General features: G+C 40.3%; 1 protein-coding gene across 1 annotated transcript in view; it reads left to right on the top strand.

Moving 5' to 3' along the window:
• CRYZL1 (crystallin zeta like 1) overlaps window positions 1–10133 on the top strand; it is a 28694-nt gene extending 18561 nt beyond the window's left edge. The window contains exons 8-13 of the mRNA XM_034752376.1: window positions 108–128; window positions 2233–2331; window positions 3408–3529; window positions 4064–4169; window positions 7409–7454; window positions 8146–10133. Of these exons, the coding sequence (XP_034608267.1) occupies window positions 108–128; window positions 2233–2331; window positions 3408–3529; window positions 4064–4169; window positions 7409–7454; window positions 8146–8245 (494 nt within the window). The 3' untranslated portion in view covers window positions 8246–10133. The remainder of the gene's footprint in view (window positions 1–107; window positions 129–2232; window positions 2332–3407; window positions 3530–4063; window positions 4170–7408; window positions 7455–8145) is intronic.
• The last annotated feature ends 2706 nt before the right edge of the window (window positions 10134–12839 follow it).

Genomic DNA, 12839 nt, shown 5'->3' with positions numbered 1-12839 from the left:
CAATTCCTAACTAAGTTTGGTTGTTTTTTTCATTTACTGACTCTTCTAAATGCCTGTTTCACACCTTCTTCTTCTTCTCTCCTTTTTTCTTCCTTAATATCAAAAAGGCATGAGGCAACCTTTAATTGGTAAGTTCACTTTGCAAATTTTAGTTTAATCTCTTATGTTTTGGATATGTACCTCCAATTTTATTTGTAATTATTTCAGTTATGTTAATTTAAAGTGCAAAAACTTTACTGATGCAGCTTATTTAAATAGAAATGTCTATTTTATTCCACAAGCTGGAAAAAAGTTTAAATTGGCTACTTCTGTACCCTAATTGTTCTTGATTTCCAGCAACTGGAATCGTAGATTTCAGTCTTACTTTCATAACTGTATGTAGACAGCTACTGCAGGGGTGGGCAAACTGCGGCCCGCAGGCCGGATCTGGCCCACAAGCCATTTTAAGCTGGCCTGTGAGCTCCCGCTGTCCAGCCGGGGCGCAGGGTCGTTGGCCGCACCATGCAGCTCCTGGAAGCTGTGGCATGGCCCGGCTCTGGCTCCTATGCGCTCCAATAGCCCCTTCCGGCGCTCCAATAGGAGCTGCAGGGGTGGTGCCTGCAGATGGGGCAGCGTGCAGAGCCGCCTGGCCATGCCTCTACGTAGGGGCCGGAGAAGGGATAAGCCACTGCTTCCAGGAGCCACTTGAGGTAAGCACCGCTCAGAGCCTGCACCCCTGAGCCACTCTCCGCACCCCAGTCCCCTGCCCCAGCCCTGATCCCCCTCCCGCCCTCCAAATCCCTCAGTCCCAGTCCAGAGCACCCTCTTACACCCCAAACTCCTCATCCCCAGCCCCCCCCAGAGCCCACACCCCCAACCAGAGCCCTCACCCCCTCCCACACCCCAGCCCCAATTTTGTGAACATTCATGGCCCACCACACAATTTATATTCCCAGATGTGGCCCTCGGGCCAAAAACTTTGCCCACCCCTGAGCTACTGGATAGTTGGTGCAACATAAACCTTATCAACACCTTTTTGTTCAATAAAACTTTGAAAAGAGAGCAAGAAAGCATTCTTTAATGTGATATTGTGTAATAGCACTACACAGGTTAAAATCTATATAAAAAATGTAATATGTTAATCTTCACAGCATTTCTGTTAGGTAGGTAATTAAGTGTTATCATTATTGCAAGGTTATTTTAGATGAGGATAATGATGCAATGCGATCAAGTGACTTGCTTAAATCCACAAAGCAAGTCAATGACACAACCATGATTAAAAATGATGACTTTCTGATCATTCCTCTAGTCCAGTTGCCCCCATTTTTTTCCCGTCACATCCCTCCCCTTACCCATAATGGAACCTGTCCTCACCCCTCTCTCCCCCATCCCCATCCCCACCGGGAGCTGGGCTGTGGTCGGGGGCCGGGAGCCAGGCTTGCAGGGCCGCAGCTGGGGTTGGGGGCAGGGCCAGAGCCAAGCAGGGGGCAGAGTGGGGCTAAGAGCCACTCCCTCCCTGTCCCCCATGTGGGCTGGCCCAGGCCCAGCCACACCTTCCTCAACATTCCTCCGCGCCCCGCTAGGGGGGTGAGTCCCAGAGTATGGAGACCACTGTTCTAGTCCATATTGCTTCTATAGTATAGCCCAGTGGTTCTCAAACTGTGGGTCGTGACCCCGTTCTAAGCTAGCCCTGCAACTCCATTAAACTTGCTGGGGGCCGAAGCCTTAGCCCCACAGCCCGGGGCCAAAGCCCAAGGGCTTCAGCACTGGGCAGCAGGACTCAGATTACAAGTCCCCTGGCTGAGACTAAAGCCTTTGGGCTTCTGCTTTGGCTCCCCCACCCACTCAGGCTTCAGTCCCCTCTCCTGGGGTCATGTAGTAATTTTTGTTGTCAGAAGGAGGTCTCAGTGCAATGAAGTTTGAGAACCCCTGGTATAGCTAATTACCTCTATCATCATCTAATTTTGATCACTGATAGTTTTTTTTTTTTTTAATGCTGTCTTGTCATAAACACCACTATATATTTCATTTTGAGCTTAAATGCTGTTAAATATACTTTAGTCGTTCGGTTTAAGTAAATTCAATCACTGGTCTTAAATAATTTGGAGAATAGAAACTGCTGGACTTGTTTGCTTTGCTGCAATTTTGTTCGTAGCTCATTTTAAAGAATAGAAACTCCATTTGTATGTGTTCTGCTTTGGGTTTAAGTTCTAGATTCTTACTGTAACTGACCAAACTTCCTGTCCTGTCTAGCTCGAGTCATTGATGTCTCAAATGGTAAGATTGATGTGGCAGAAAGCTGTTTGGAGGAAACAGGCGGGCTGGGAGTGGATATTGTCCTAGATGCTGGAGGTTTGTAACTGCTGCAGAATTGCTCTGCTGAGTGGTATTAAATATTTTTATTTTTGACAAAATGCAAAACACGTCAATTAAAAAACACACCTACATAATAAACAACAATTGTGTGTCTCTTCTCCCACAATGTGCAAATGCACTTGTGCCTCTGAATGCCAGACCTTCTTAAGCGTATGAGATTATGTCACCCTTTAATGGAAGTATCTGGTACTACTACACAGTCAGAGATTAATATTAGTTGTTAAGTGAACATTTTACTAATTACGTTACTTTTAAATAAAACTCCTTGGATAGTTATATTGCAAATAACTTTTATTTCCCATGGACAATATATGGTGCTGAATGACTAAAACTGGGACGTTTTTTGATCATTAAAATAAATAAAATTCATCATCTAAATCCTGGCTGATATCTTTTCTTTTAGTTTGAAAAGGAATCAGCATGGAGGAAATTTGTACTACTGCTGTTTTTGCTGTTTAGTGGATAAAGTAAAGACATAAATCTCCAGTGCTGTCAGTCAGCACCTTGCATGAGCATTAAAGCCCAGAGTGAACGTGAATAAACCTCCTATGCTGAGAATACGACTTGCTTTATAGTTAACAGGTTTTATTACTATTTAATGGTAATTAAAACATTTGTGGGACTTTCTAGAAAAACTTCCACTGAGCTCTTATTTATTAAAAGGAATCTATATTAATATAATGTTACTGGTATTGCTTCATAGAGATTCTGCTTTTGCATATATTTCACTAAAAACATTTTCAGCTGTATTTAATCACTGCCATGCATCTGTTTTGGTCTGTATTCTACTACACTGATCTGCAAACTGTGTATCTCAAAAACAGTTTTTCACCCCATTAAAAGTACATTTAGAGTCAATTTAAGACTGAACTGAAAAAACAAGAATAAGGAAAATGTAAAATGTACAAGTCATGTGCTTTTCAGTGAGAAATCTTCATGAGATTCTGTTTCTTATATATGCAAAACATATTTTTCTGATAAAGCGGAAACTGAACATAAAATTTATTTTGTTAGGCATTGTACATAATTTGTATTCCTTTTGTTTTTTAAAGTGAGATTATACAGTAAAGAAGATGAGTCAACATTAAAACCGCAACTGCTGCCACACAAACATGATATCATTACACTTCTTAGTGTTGGAGGACACTGGGTAACCACAGAGAAAAACCTCCAGGTAAGGACAAAATACTGCAAGTTACTCTTAACCACAGAGTATTTTAGACCAAATGTCCACAGAACTCTGTCTCTCAGATGAATGGTCTCCCACTGCTAAAATAATATCTATCCATTTGTGCACTCACATGCACAGGCATACAAACCTTGATGTTTACTTCCAAAGCCGCAGCAAGTATTTATCCCGGGACATTAATAAATGTCTTTATTTCTATCATATAACAAATCACAGTGTCATTTTGTATGAGTGGTGGTGGTGTAGAAAAGAAATTACTGTAATAGCATGGACACTATTATTGAAGGGTTCATTTTGTTTGGCTCAAAGTATTGAACTGATTTGCCAGTCGTACAAGTACCATTTTTTCAAAAAAATTACACTGTTGTAACTATTATGAATCAGTTAATTTCTGATAGATTTGGAAGGTTTTTTTCTCATCTTTTAGCAGTAAATATAAATCAATCATCCAGTAATCTGATTGGCTCATACCATTTTCATTTGAGAAACTGTAATGATGTTTCCATTAATTTGTTTAAGTTGGACCCTCCAGATAGCCATTGCTTGTTTCTTAAGGGAGCCACAGTCTCTTTTCTGAATGATGAAGTATGGAATTTGTCAAATGTGCAACAAGGGAAGTATCTTTATATCCTTTAATGGTGATTTTAGACGCTAACCAGTAATCTGCTTGTGGGAGGGGAAAATTATGAGAAAACTACTAGTATATACTCTAATCTAACAAAGCACCTAAGCATATGCTAAATTTTAACCATGTGGTTAAATGTTTTGCTACTTCAGAAACATATTTACCATTGTTTGGAATATCATTGTATGTATATTTCATTATTGCTATGACCAAACTTTTTATGTAGATTCCCTCTAAGTGTATACAGTATCTCCTCACTTAACGTTGTAGTTATATCCTTGAAAAATGCGACTTTAAGCAAAATGATGTTAAGTGAATCCAGTTTCCCCATAAGAATTAATGTAAAGGGGGGGGTTAGGTTCCAGGGAATTTTTTTTCGCTAGACAAAAAAAATTATATGCATATACAGCACAAGTTTTAAACGAGTTCTAATCAGAGAATTTTCTGGGGACCTGCTAATGAGCTCCCTGAGCTTCTCCTAAAGCAACTGTGTTGCTATCAGGTGGGATATTTCCCAGGGAATGCCTTGCTGCTAAATGATGAACTAGCACTCGGCTGAGCCCTGAAGGGTTAACACGTTATTGTTAATGTAGCCTCACACTCTACAAGGCAGCACCGAGGGAGGAGACAATAGACGCACGGCAGTGGCTGCAAACACTTCCCTGTGGAAACTGAACATGATGATGAACCCATGCTATCCTGCTGGAGTGCACTACTCCCTCCTCCAGACAACACATGCACAGCTGCAGAGGCGCCAACTTTCCAAAGTGCTGAGGGGTGCTCAACCCCCAGCTCTGCCCTATGCCCGCCCCCACTCCACCTCTCCCCCCGAGCGCGCTGTGTCCTTGCTCCTCCCCACTCCCTCCTCCACCCACAGCCTCCTGAATGCTGCAAAACAGCTGATTGCTGCAGGCAGGAGGCACAGGGAGGGAGGGGAGATTTGCTGATTTGCGGGGCCCGCCAGTGGGCAGGAGGTGCTGGTGCTGGTGGTGGTGGAGGGGAGCTGATGGGGGGCTGCCAGCCCACCCTGGTTCCAAGCCCCAACTCGCCACCAGGCGGCAGCCAAATAATGTTATAAACAAACATTGTGCAACTTTAAACGAGTATATTCTCTAAAAGATCAGTGACGTAACAATGAAACAACATTAACCAGGACGACATTAAGTGAGGAGTTACTGTACTTTGGGAAAAACAGAACAGAAAACTAAAACAAATATTTTGAAGAAAGTAAAATATTAGGGCCCAGATCCTCAACCAGTGTAAATCAGCTTAACTCCATAGAAGGCAATGTAGTTGTGTTGAATTACACCAGCTGAGGATCTGGCACCTTAAATCAAGTCTTGTCTGTGTTTTTAAATTGTAGGGATGACTTGTTCTCCATTCTTCTAGGCATTAATTTTATCATCTACAAACCTTAACTTTTGCATTGTAATGACTAAACTGAAATATTTAATAACTCATTGTTCTAATTTTGTCTTCATAAGGACTGTACTTTAAGAAATCGTACCCTATTTGCAAATTCTATGTACCTACATTCTATTGAGCCCTGTGTGTCTGTGCGTATGTGCGCGCTGTTGGAGAGATGAGTGGCTCTTTTTATAAAAAACAATATCTATACCTTTTGTTGCAAATTTAATGATGGTTTTAAGGTCCCTCCTTGTTTCTGCACAGCACTGCAGATCACAAGATCTGCTGAATCATTTTTGCAGTTCAGCAGAACAGGAATGTAAGGATTAAGTCTCTGGATTCTAAAAGGGAGTTAACTACATTGAGACTCTTGAAGCAAAGGAAGTCCCCCTCCCCCCAACTAAATTGCACAATAGTTTAACCAAAGTTAAGCACACCAAAGGGCTTGTCTACATGAAAATTGATGTGTGGGTGAGGAAACACGTAATCATGAATATCCTTTTTAAAAAGTTATTTGTTGACACTTCAGTGCAGCTCTATTAATTTTCCTGATTTAAAAATGACTAATAATTCTGAGAAATACAGTTTGTGTTCTTAGCTCTTAAACTAACTAAACAAACAGGATTTATTTTGTAATGTTGGCCTATAATCAAGGAGCATACTTTATTTACCACAAGTTGTTCAAACAGAATAACAGCATTACCCTGAATTGTTATATCGAAACATTGAACATATGTATGTGATCTGCGCACTGTGAACATATTGCAGAAAAAAAACATCGGAAGAGATCCCATGGAGATCAGGTTGAAATGGCTTACATTTTGAATACTAAATTGATTACTCTTGAATTCATTCAATTTTAAGTTACATTTTCTGGTGACTGGCAAAAATACTAAAGACTACCACTATGACTATGCTAGCATTTTTGTCGGTAAAACTTGTCAGTCAGGAATATGGAAAAAAACGACACCCTCGACTGACCTAAGTTTCACTGATCACCGGTGTGGACAGGGCTATGTCGGCGGGAGACACTCTTCCACTGACATAGCTACTGCCACTCATTGGGGATGATTTCATTATGCCAGCAGGAGAGCTCTCTCCCATCAGCATAGAGCGGCTACATGGGAGACCTTGGAATGGCATGGCTGAAGCTGTGCCGCTGTAATGTCTGTAAAGTAGACATAGTCTTAGTAAAACCCTCTTTTTCCCATTGATATGAGTGTTGCTGATTAGTTTAAATAAAATAGATTTCTTGAAAATGTGCACAGCATTTATACACTGTACATGTCCTTAACAGTGTAGTAAATCCATATGTTCTGCTTCACGTGTTTTTCTGCTCCCAGACTTGTCTTGATTTTTACCTCAGACAACTAGCTATCCATCATTCATACAGATTACTCATACCAAAATTTATCATACTTATTCTCCAAAGAATGGGAACCACCATGCTCTGTTTAATGATGGACATTGTAACTAGTGCTGTAACACCATACAGATCATGTAAAACTTAAGTTTTATTTTTAAAATTGTTATGATACAGCACTAGAACTCCTAGGTACTGTGGCAGATCAACTGATGATGTATTTGTTAGAGGGTACATTCGTCTACCTGCCTTGTTTATTTTGTTTTAGGAAGCATAGTTTGTAACACATAATCAAACGGACCTCAGATTAACTTTATTTTCAGTCTTTAAATCATCTCATCTAAGCTCTGACCCTCGGAGCTCTGCACAGATGCATGGATCTGCCCAGGGCAAATCTAATTGCAGAACTGTGGACTTAAAGATCATCCCCTTGTGTATATATTGTTACCTTAACAGCCCTCTCAGATACGTATCTTAGAAGATGTAATGGAGAAGTTATCAAATGGTATTTTCAGGTAAGACAGAAGTACCATAGTGAAAACAAACTCTGATTAATACTGAGTTTTTAACCTGAGAAATAACTATTCTTCAGAAAACTCTTGCCACCTATATTGTCAACTCAAAGTGCTACGTTATGAGAAAAATTGTACTGAATCATTTATATGAAACTATGGTCTATCCGTGTGCCTAGCCTGAAGCATTACCACATGGAAGACTTGGGTCCAGTTCCTGGTTTTTCTCTCCTTGGATCAGCACTGCTTGGAAATCCAGCAGAGGCAGCACATTCTTTCCTTGGGAGGAGAGAATACCTTGTGGTGCTCAACAGTACCTGACTGAAGAGTGTTGCTGGCTCTAAATGGAGATCTTTCTAGGCTTCCTCTGTCAGAAGAATGATGGAGTCAATAAAATTTGAGGCTGTCATAAGTGGGAAAAGGGAGATCCCTCACTGCTTACACAGAGAGTGGGAAGAGTAGCCCTCCCCCGACCAAAAAAAAATTCAGGATATCTTGAATTAAACGTCTGTTTCCTGTTTGCTTTACAGCTCTGCAGTTTTACAGGGATCCTAGCAGAGCTATAACATTTTCATTTTGTTTAAGGAGTAAAGTTGACATTGTAAAATGTAAAGTCTACAGCAATAGTCTTGGAATGTTTCTTATTGATCTGATCAGGCACACCAGACAATTCTGACAGATTGCTCCCTTTTAGGCCTCAATTGGATGAACCAGTCCCATTGTATGAAGCCAAAGTTTCTATGGAAATAGTTCAGAAGAATCAAGCAAGAAAAAGACAAGTCATCCAATTCTGAAGCACAATTTCCTTGTTTCTAAGACTGGGAGACAGAGAGATGTAATATATTTGAGAAGTAAATTGGTGTGCAACTTCAAATAGTTCTGTAGCTAGTGTCTGAAGATAGCGTCTGGGCTGTGAATGTTTTGGTACTGAGACTTTTAGTTTCCCTGTATCAAATCTAATAGAATGATTCCATCAACAACTTTAAAGAGATACCATTAACTTAAAAATCACATCTGTCTGATTTTTCCTCCTATTACTGTTATAAGTAACATCTAAGATTATTTTGGGGTTAGAGGAAAAAATATTTTTTCTGATTGTTCAGTTTTATTTTTTGCATTCGACACTATCTGAATAGTCTGCTTCAGTCTTTGACATACTCTTTTTAAACAGGGAAGAGAAAAATATTAAAATATAAGAAAATGTAGTAGTAAAACTAGCAAAATTGGCAGAGGGATTCTAGGGGTAGGCACAACTTGTTTGTAACAAGGTTGGGGTTTTTTTGTTTTTTTTTTTTGGAGGGGGGGTTCAGACTGATTTGTTTTCAAGTTTATTGTGTCCCTTTAAGATTTGAATTACTGTTCTACAACCATTTCATAACATCACACTTTTATATAGCTATAAAATTAAGGTAGACAAAAGTGAATGAAAGATTACGCAGATATGAGGTCAGTCTTTCGCTTTAGTGTTCAATTCATGTTAATGTTCAATGCACTTTATTGCACATAGACTTTGTTCCTTTTTATATGGCTAAAGAGTAGGAAATGTAAACTGGATTTCTATCTCTGACATCATTCCTAAAACACCTTCTGTGTTCTTTCGTTTACACCCTTTCACTTTTGCTCTTTAAGATTAACTAGTCATATACTAATGTTCATGAGATCAGCTTGTCCAACACCATTCTCCTTTTTACCACCACACACACCAGCATGCATCCTCAAGGAAAAACCTACAGCTCTTTCAGTGAGTCCTACAGCTTCACTGCTTGTTACTGCTTGAGATCTGAAGCCATTAATAGAGCAGTTGGGTACAATCTAAATCACTGTCGGAGGGGATGGTTCAAAGTGTGAGCACATGCACTTTGAAATCTAGGTATTACATTGTTAGATTTAATCCTGAGTAACAGCATTCAGTGTTGTTGTAGCTGTGTTCGTACCAGGATATTAGAAAGACAGGGTGGGTGAGGTAATATCTTTTATTGGGCTAACTTCTGTTGGCGAAAGAAAGAAACTTTTGAGTTGACATAGAACTGTTCTTCAAATCTGGGAATTGTTTTGTTTTTTTCCCCCCAGACCTGAAGAAGAGCTCTGTGTAAGTTCAAAAGTGTCTCTCTCTCACCAACAGAATTTGGTCCAATAAAAGTTATTACCTTACCCACCTTTTCTCTCTACTGTACCTTAACAGTATGTCAATTTACCTTGGTATGCTGTTTTTCTAGTCACTGGGATTATCGCATGTCCTCAGTAAATCACATAATGCAGGTTATAAGAAGTACGAAAAAAATCTAATTTTTCCGTTTGTGATATAATGCAAGCTTGAGAACAGGTACTGTTTTATACAGAACATACACATATAAAATTACATTAAGGCATTGATCTCTCTTATTTGAAATCAGTCTTGAACCCATGGTATATCCAGCAGTGTATTATATTTATTATTTATTCTCCTCTCACTTTCATTTCAGTTTCAGTGCCTACAAAATAAAAGGAGAGAGAATAGAGGGAATGGAAATAAAAATGTAATGACAAAGATGGAATCGGTTTAACAAAACTAGAAAAGTAACAATAAAATTGCAAAGGGAAAAAAGAATTGAGAGACTTCTAGGTCCTAGAACTATGTCTGATTATTTTTTTTACTGTACTCTGTACATTTTGACTGTTGGTCTCATAAATGGGGGGAAAGCATTTTGCAAATTGTTTTGGTGAATTTGAATGAACTAGGTCCATTGCGTGACAGCATAGTCTCCTTGACATTTCCTCCACAGCCCCACACACTGTAGGAGTGGCATGCCAACACGTATGTCCTTGGAAACTTTTAAAGCAGTAAGTGATGGTTAGAGGGCATATGCATGTCCCTCAAACCCTACATACAATAGACTGATGGTATAAATGCCCCACCCCTTTTAACTATCCCTTAATTCCTCTCTCCATCAACATGAGCAGTTATGAAATTAATTCATTCTCTTTCTCTATGGAGTGTTAGCTTAGATACACTTATATAGAGCCTAAAATTAGTCTAAAGCTATTCGTGTAGACTTATGCCAAGTTTTTCAAAAATAGGAGCAGAAAGCTAGGCTCCTAAATCCATATTTAAACATCTGAATAAAGAGACCCGATTCTCAAAAGTGTTGAGCACCCAGCAGCTCCTGTTGTCCTCCCTAGAAAGTCTCTTCCAGTAAAGAAGAAGGCGGCTCCTAAAGGGATTTTTCAGCCGAGTCTAGTTTACTAAGTCAGAGTGCTGCCAGATATGGATTTGGACACTTTCTTGGGGGAAGAACCGGTTAGGCTTCTAAGCTGCTACTTCTCCCACAGCTCCTGATGAGGCTGGCTTGACTGCTTTCTCCTCTCCTGTGAGTGCAGCAGAGCCTTCTAAGATCTGGTAGGCAGAATGGCATCTGCTTTGGATATTCATCTAGCAGTTTTGGTCAGCACGACACACTTGCTTTAGTCTGTCCAAAGAAGTGTTGAATTCATCTGTCTCTGTGGCCTCAGTCTCTGGATAGCTGTAGGTTTTTTGACACGGTGATAAAAATGTCTGCATTGGGTCTACACTAGCTCACTCCACAACAGAGCAGTGGCACCAGTGCTAAACTAATGCCAGGAAAAACACTTGGGTAGACAAGGCCCAGGTGTGAAAGACTCCTCCCTGTTCTATCCCTTTAGATAACATTTCTGCTTCTTTTAGCATATATCATTCTAGTAAACATGTAAGGCTACTGTGTAAATAGCCTGTAATTAATGGCTTTGATATATCTTTCTTTTTTTCCTCTGTATTACTCTTATATACATGTTTCAGAGTAGCAGCCGTGTTAGTTTGTATCCGCAAAAAGAAGAACAGGAGTACTTGTGGCACCTTAGAGACTAACAAATTTATTAGAGCATAAGGGCTATAGTCCACGAAAGCTTATGCTCTAATAAATTTGTTAGTCTCTAAGGTGCCACAAGTACTCCTGTTCTTCTTATATACATATTTTTCCTTGGGCAAGAGTGAGCTGTCTTCCTAATATCTTTAAAGAGATTATCATTAATATTAGGGTGGGTTTGACTCTTCACTGGAATGGAAAAAATTGGTGCAGTTTGGAAATATAGTCTAAAGTCAGACAGAGAACCAAAGGAGTGTAACAGGAGCAGATCAAAATAGCTTGTGCTGGTGAAAAGCGGAACCCAGCTTCGCCCTTTGAGTACCATTACATATATAACAAGCAAAAGGAGTAGTAAACAGCTGCTACTTAGCCAGTACCTACACAGTATTTGTGGTTGAATAATATAAGAACACAAGTGTATAGCCTCCTATTTTAATATCTGGTAGACCATTTTTCCCTCTACCTTTGATTACAGCCTGTTTCCTTTGGTGCTTGATGTGGGTAGGAGACCTTCCTTCTTTCAAAAGCTTAATTAGGCTCACATTCTGCCCATCTTGTTTGAAGCATTTGGAATTTTCCAGACTCCCATTATCAGATAAATACAGCTGCTGCCCACGCCATGCCAACCATTTTATTTTCATATCGGATAAATGTGGTATTGTTGCAAAATAGCATCTTGGTACTTTTAGTGATTTTTCCCCCCTCCCAGTTTTGACATCAGTCCTCCAGCTCTCCCTGTAAGTCAAAAGCGTAAATGTATAGACATTGAGTCCAGTTTGAAATTGCAAATTATTATTTTTCTCAAAATCAGTCTATTTATATTTTAAATTACCTCTTTGTGAATACTTCTTGCAATAAAAGAAGAGTTCTCGCTCCCCTGTCAGGACATGATTGGTGTGAGTTATAGGTGTGTGATACTAACAGGACTGTGCATACAGTGAGTATAGTGTATGTAGGAGTGCAGGTTTGGCATAAGGTACACGTTTGTGTGTGTGTGTGTGTGTACTGTACGTACACTGTGCAGATGGTATATGTATGGGTGGCAGAGAAGTGAGGTGCACATATGATGTGAATATACAATGCACGTAGGGTGACTAGATGTCCTGATTTTATAGGGACAGTCTTGATTTTTGGGTCTTTTTCTTATATCGGCTCCTATTACCCCCCCCCCCAACCCCGATTTTTCACACTTGCTGTCTGGTCACCCTAAATACACGCAGATGGCCTGGGTGTATGCAAGATTCAAATTAGGGGGTATACTGTACACCTTACCCCCAGCCACTTTTCTGTGCGCCAGGGTTTAAGCTTTAATTCGCTTAGAAAAGCAAGTCTCTAAATCGTCTGCATGCAAAGAAAACTTTCAAACGTGAACCAAATGTTACTAGTTCGGTGGTGTCCGCCCGCGTTCGAAGGCAGTTCTGGGAGACGAGAGGGTCGCTGCTCACGTCAGCAGCGCGGGGCCCCGGGGGAGGCTCGAAGGCGCCGGTCCGCCCCGGGGCGGGGCTCGCCGCTTTGCGCGCCAGAATTC

The sequence above is a fragment of the Trachemys scripta genome, chromosome 1 (genome assembly GCF_013100865.1).
Source record: "Trachemys scripta elegans isolate TJP31775 chromosome 1, CAS_Tse_1.0, whole genome shotgun sequence".
NCBI classification, from domain to species: Eukaryota; Metazoa; Chordata; order Testudines; family Emydidae; genus Trachemys; species Trachemys scripta.
The sequence above is the reverse complement of the archived record's forward strand: the minus strand, read 5'-3'. Positions and strand labels throughout refer to the sequence as shown.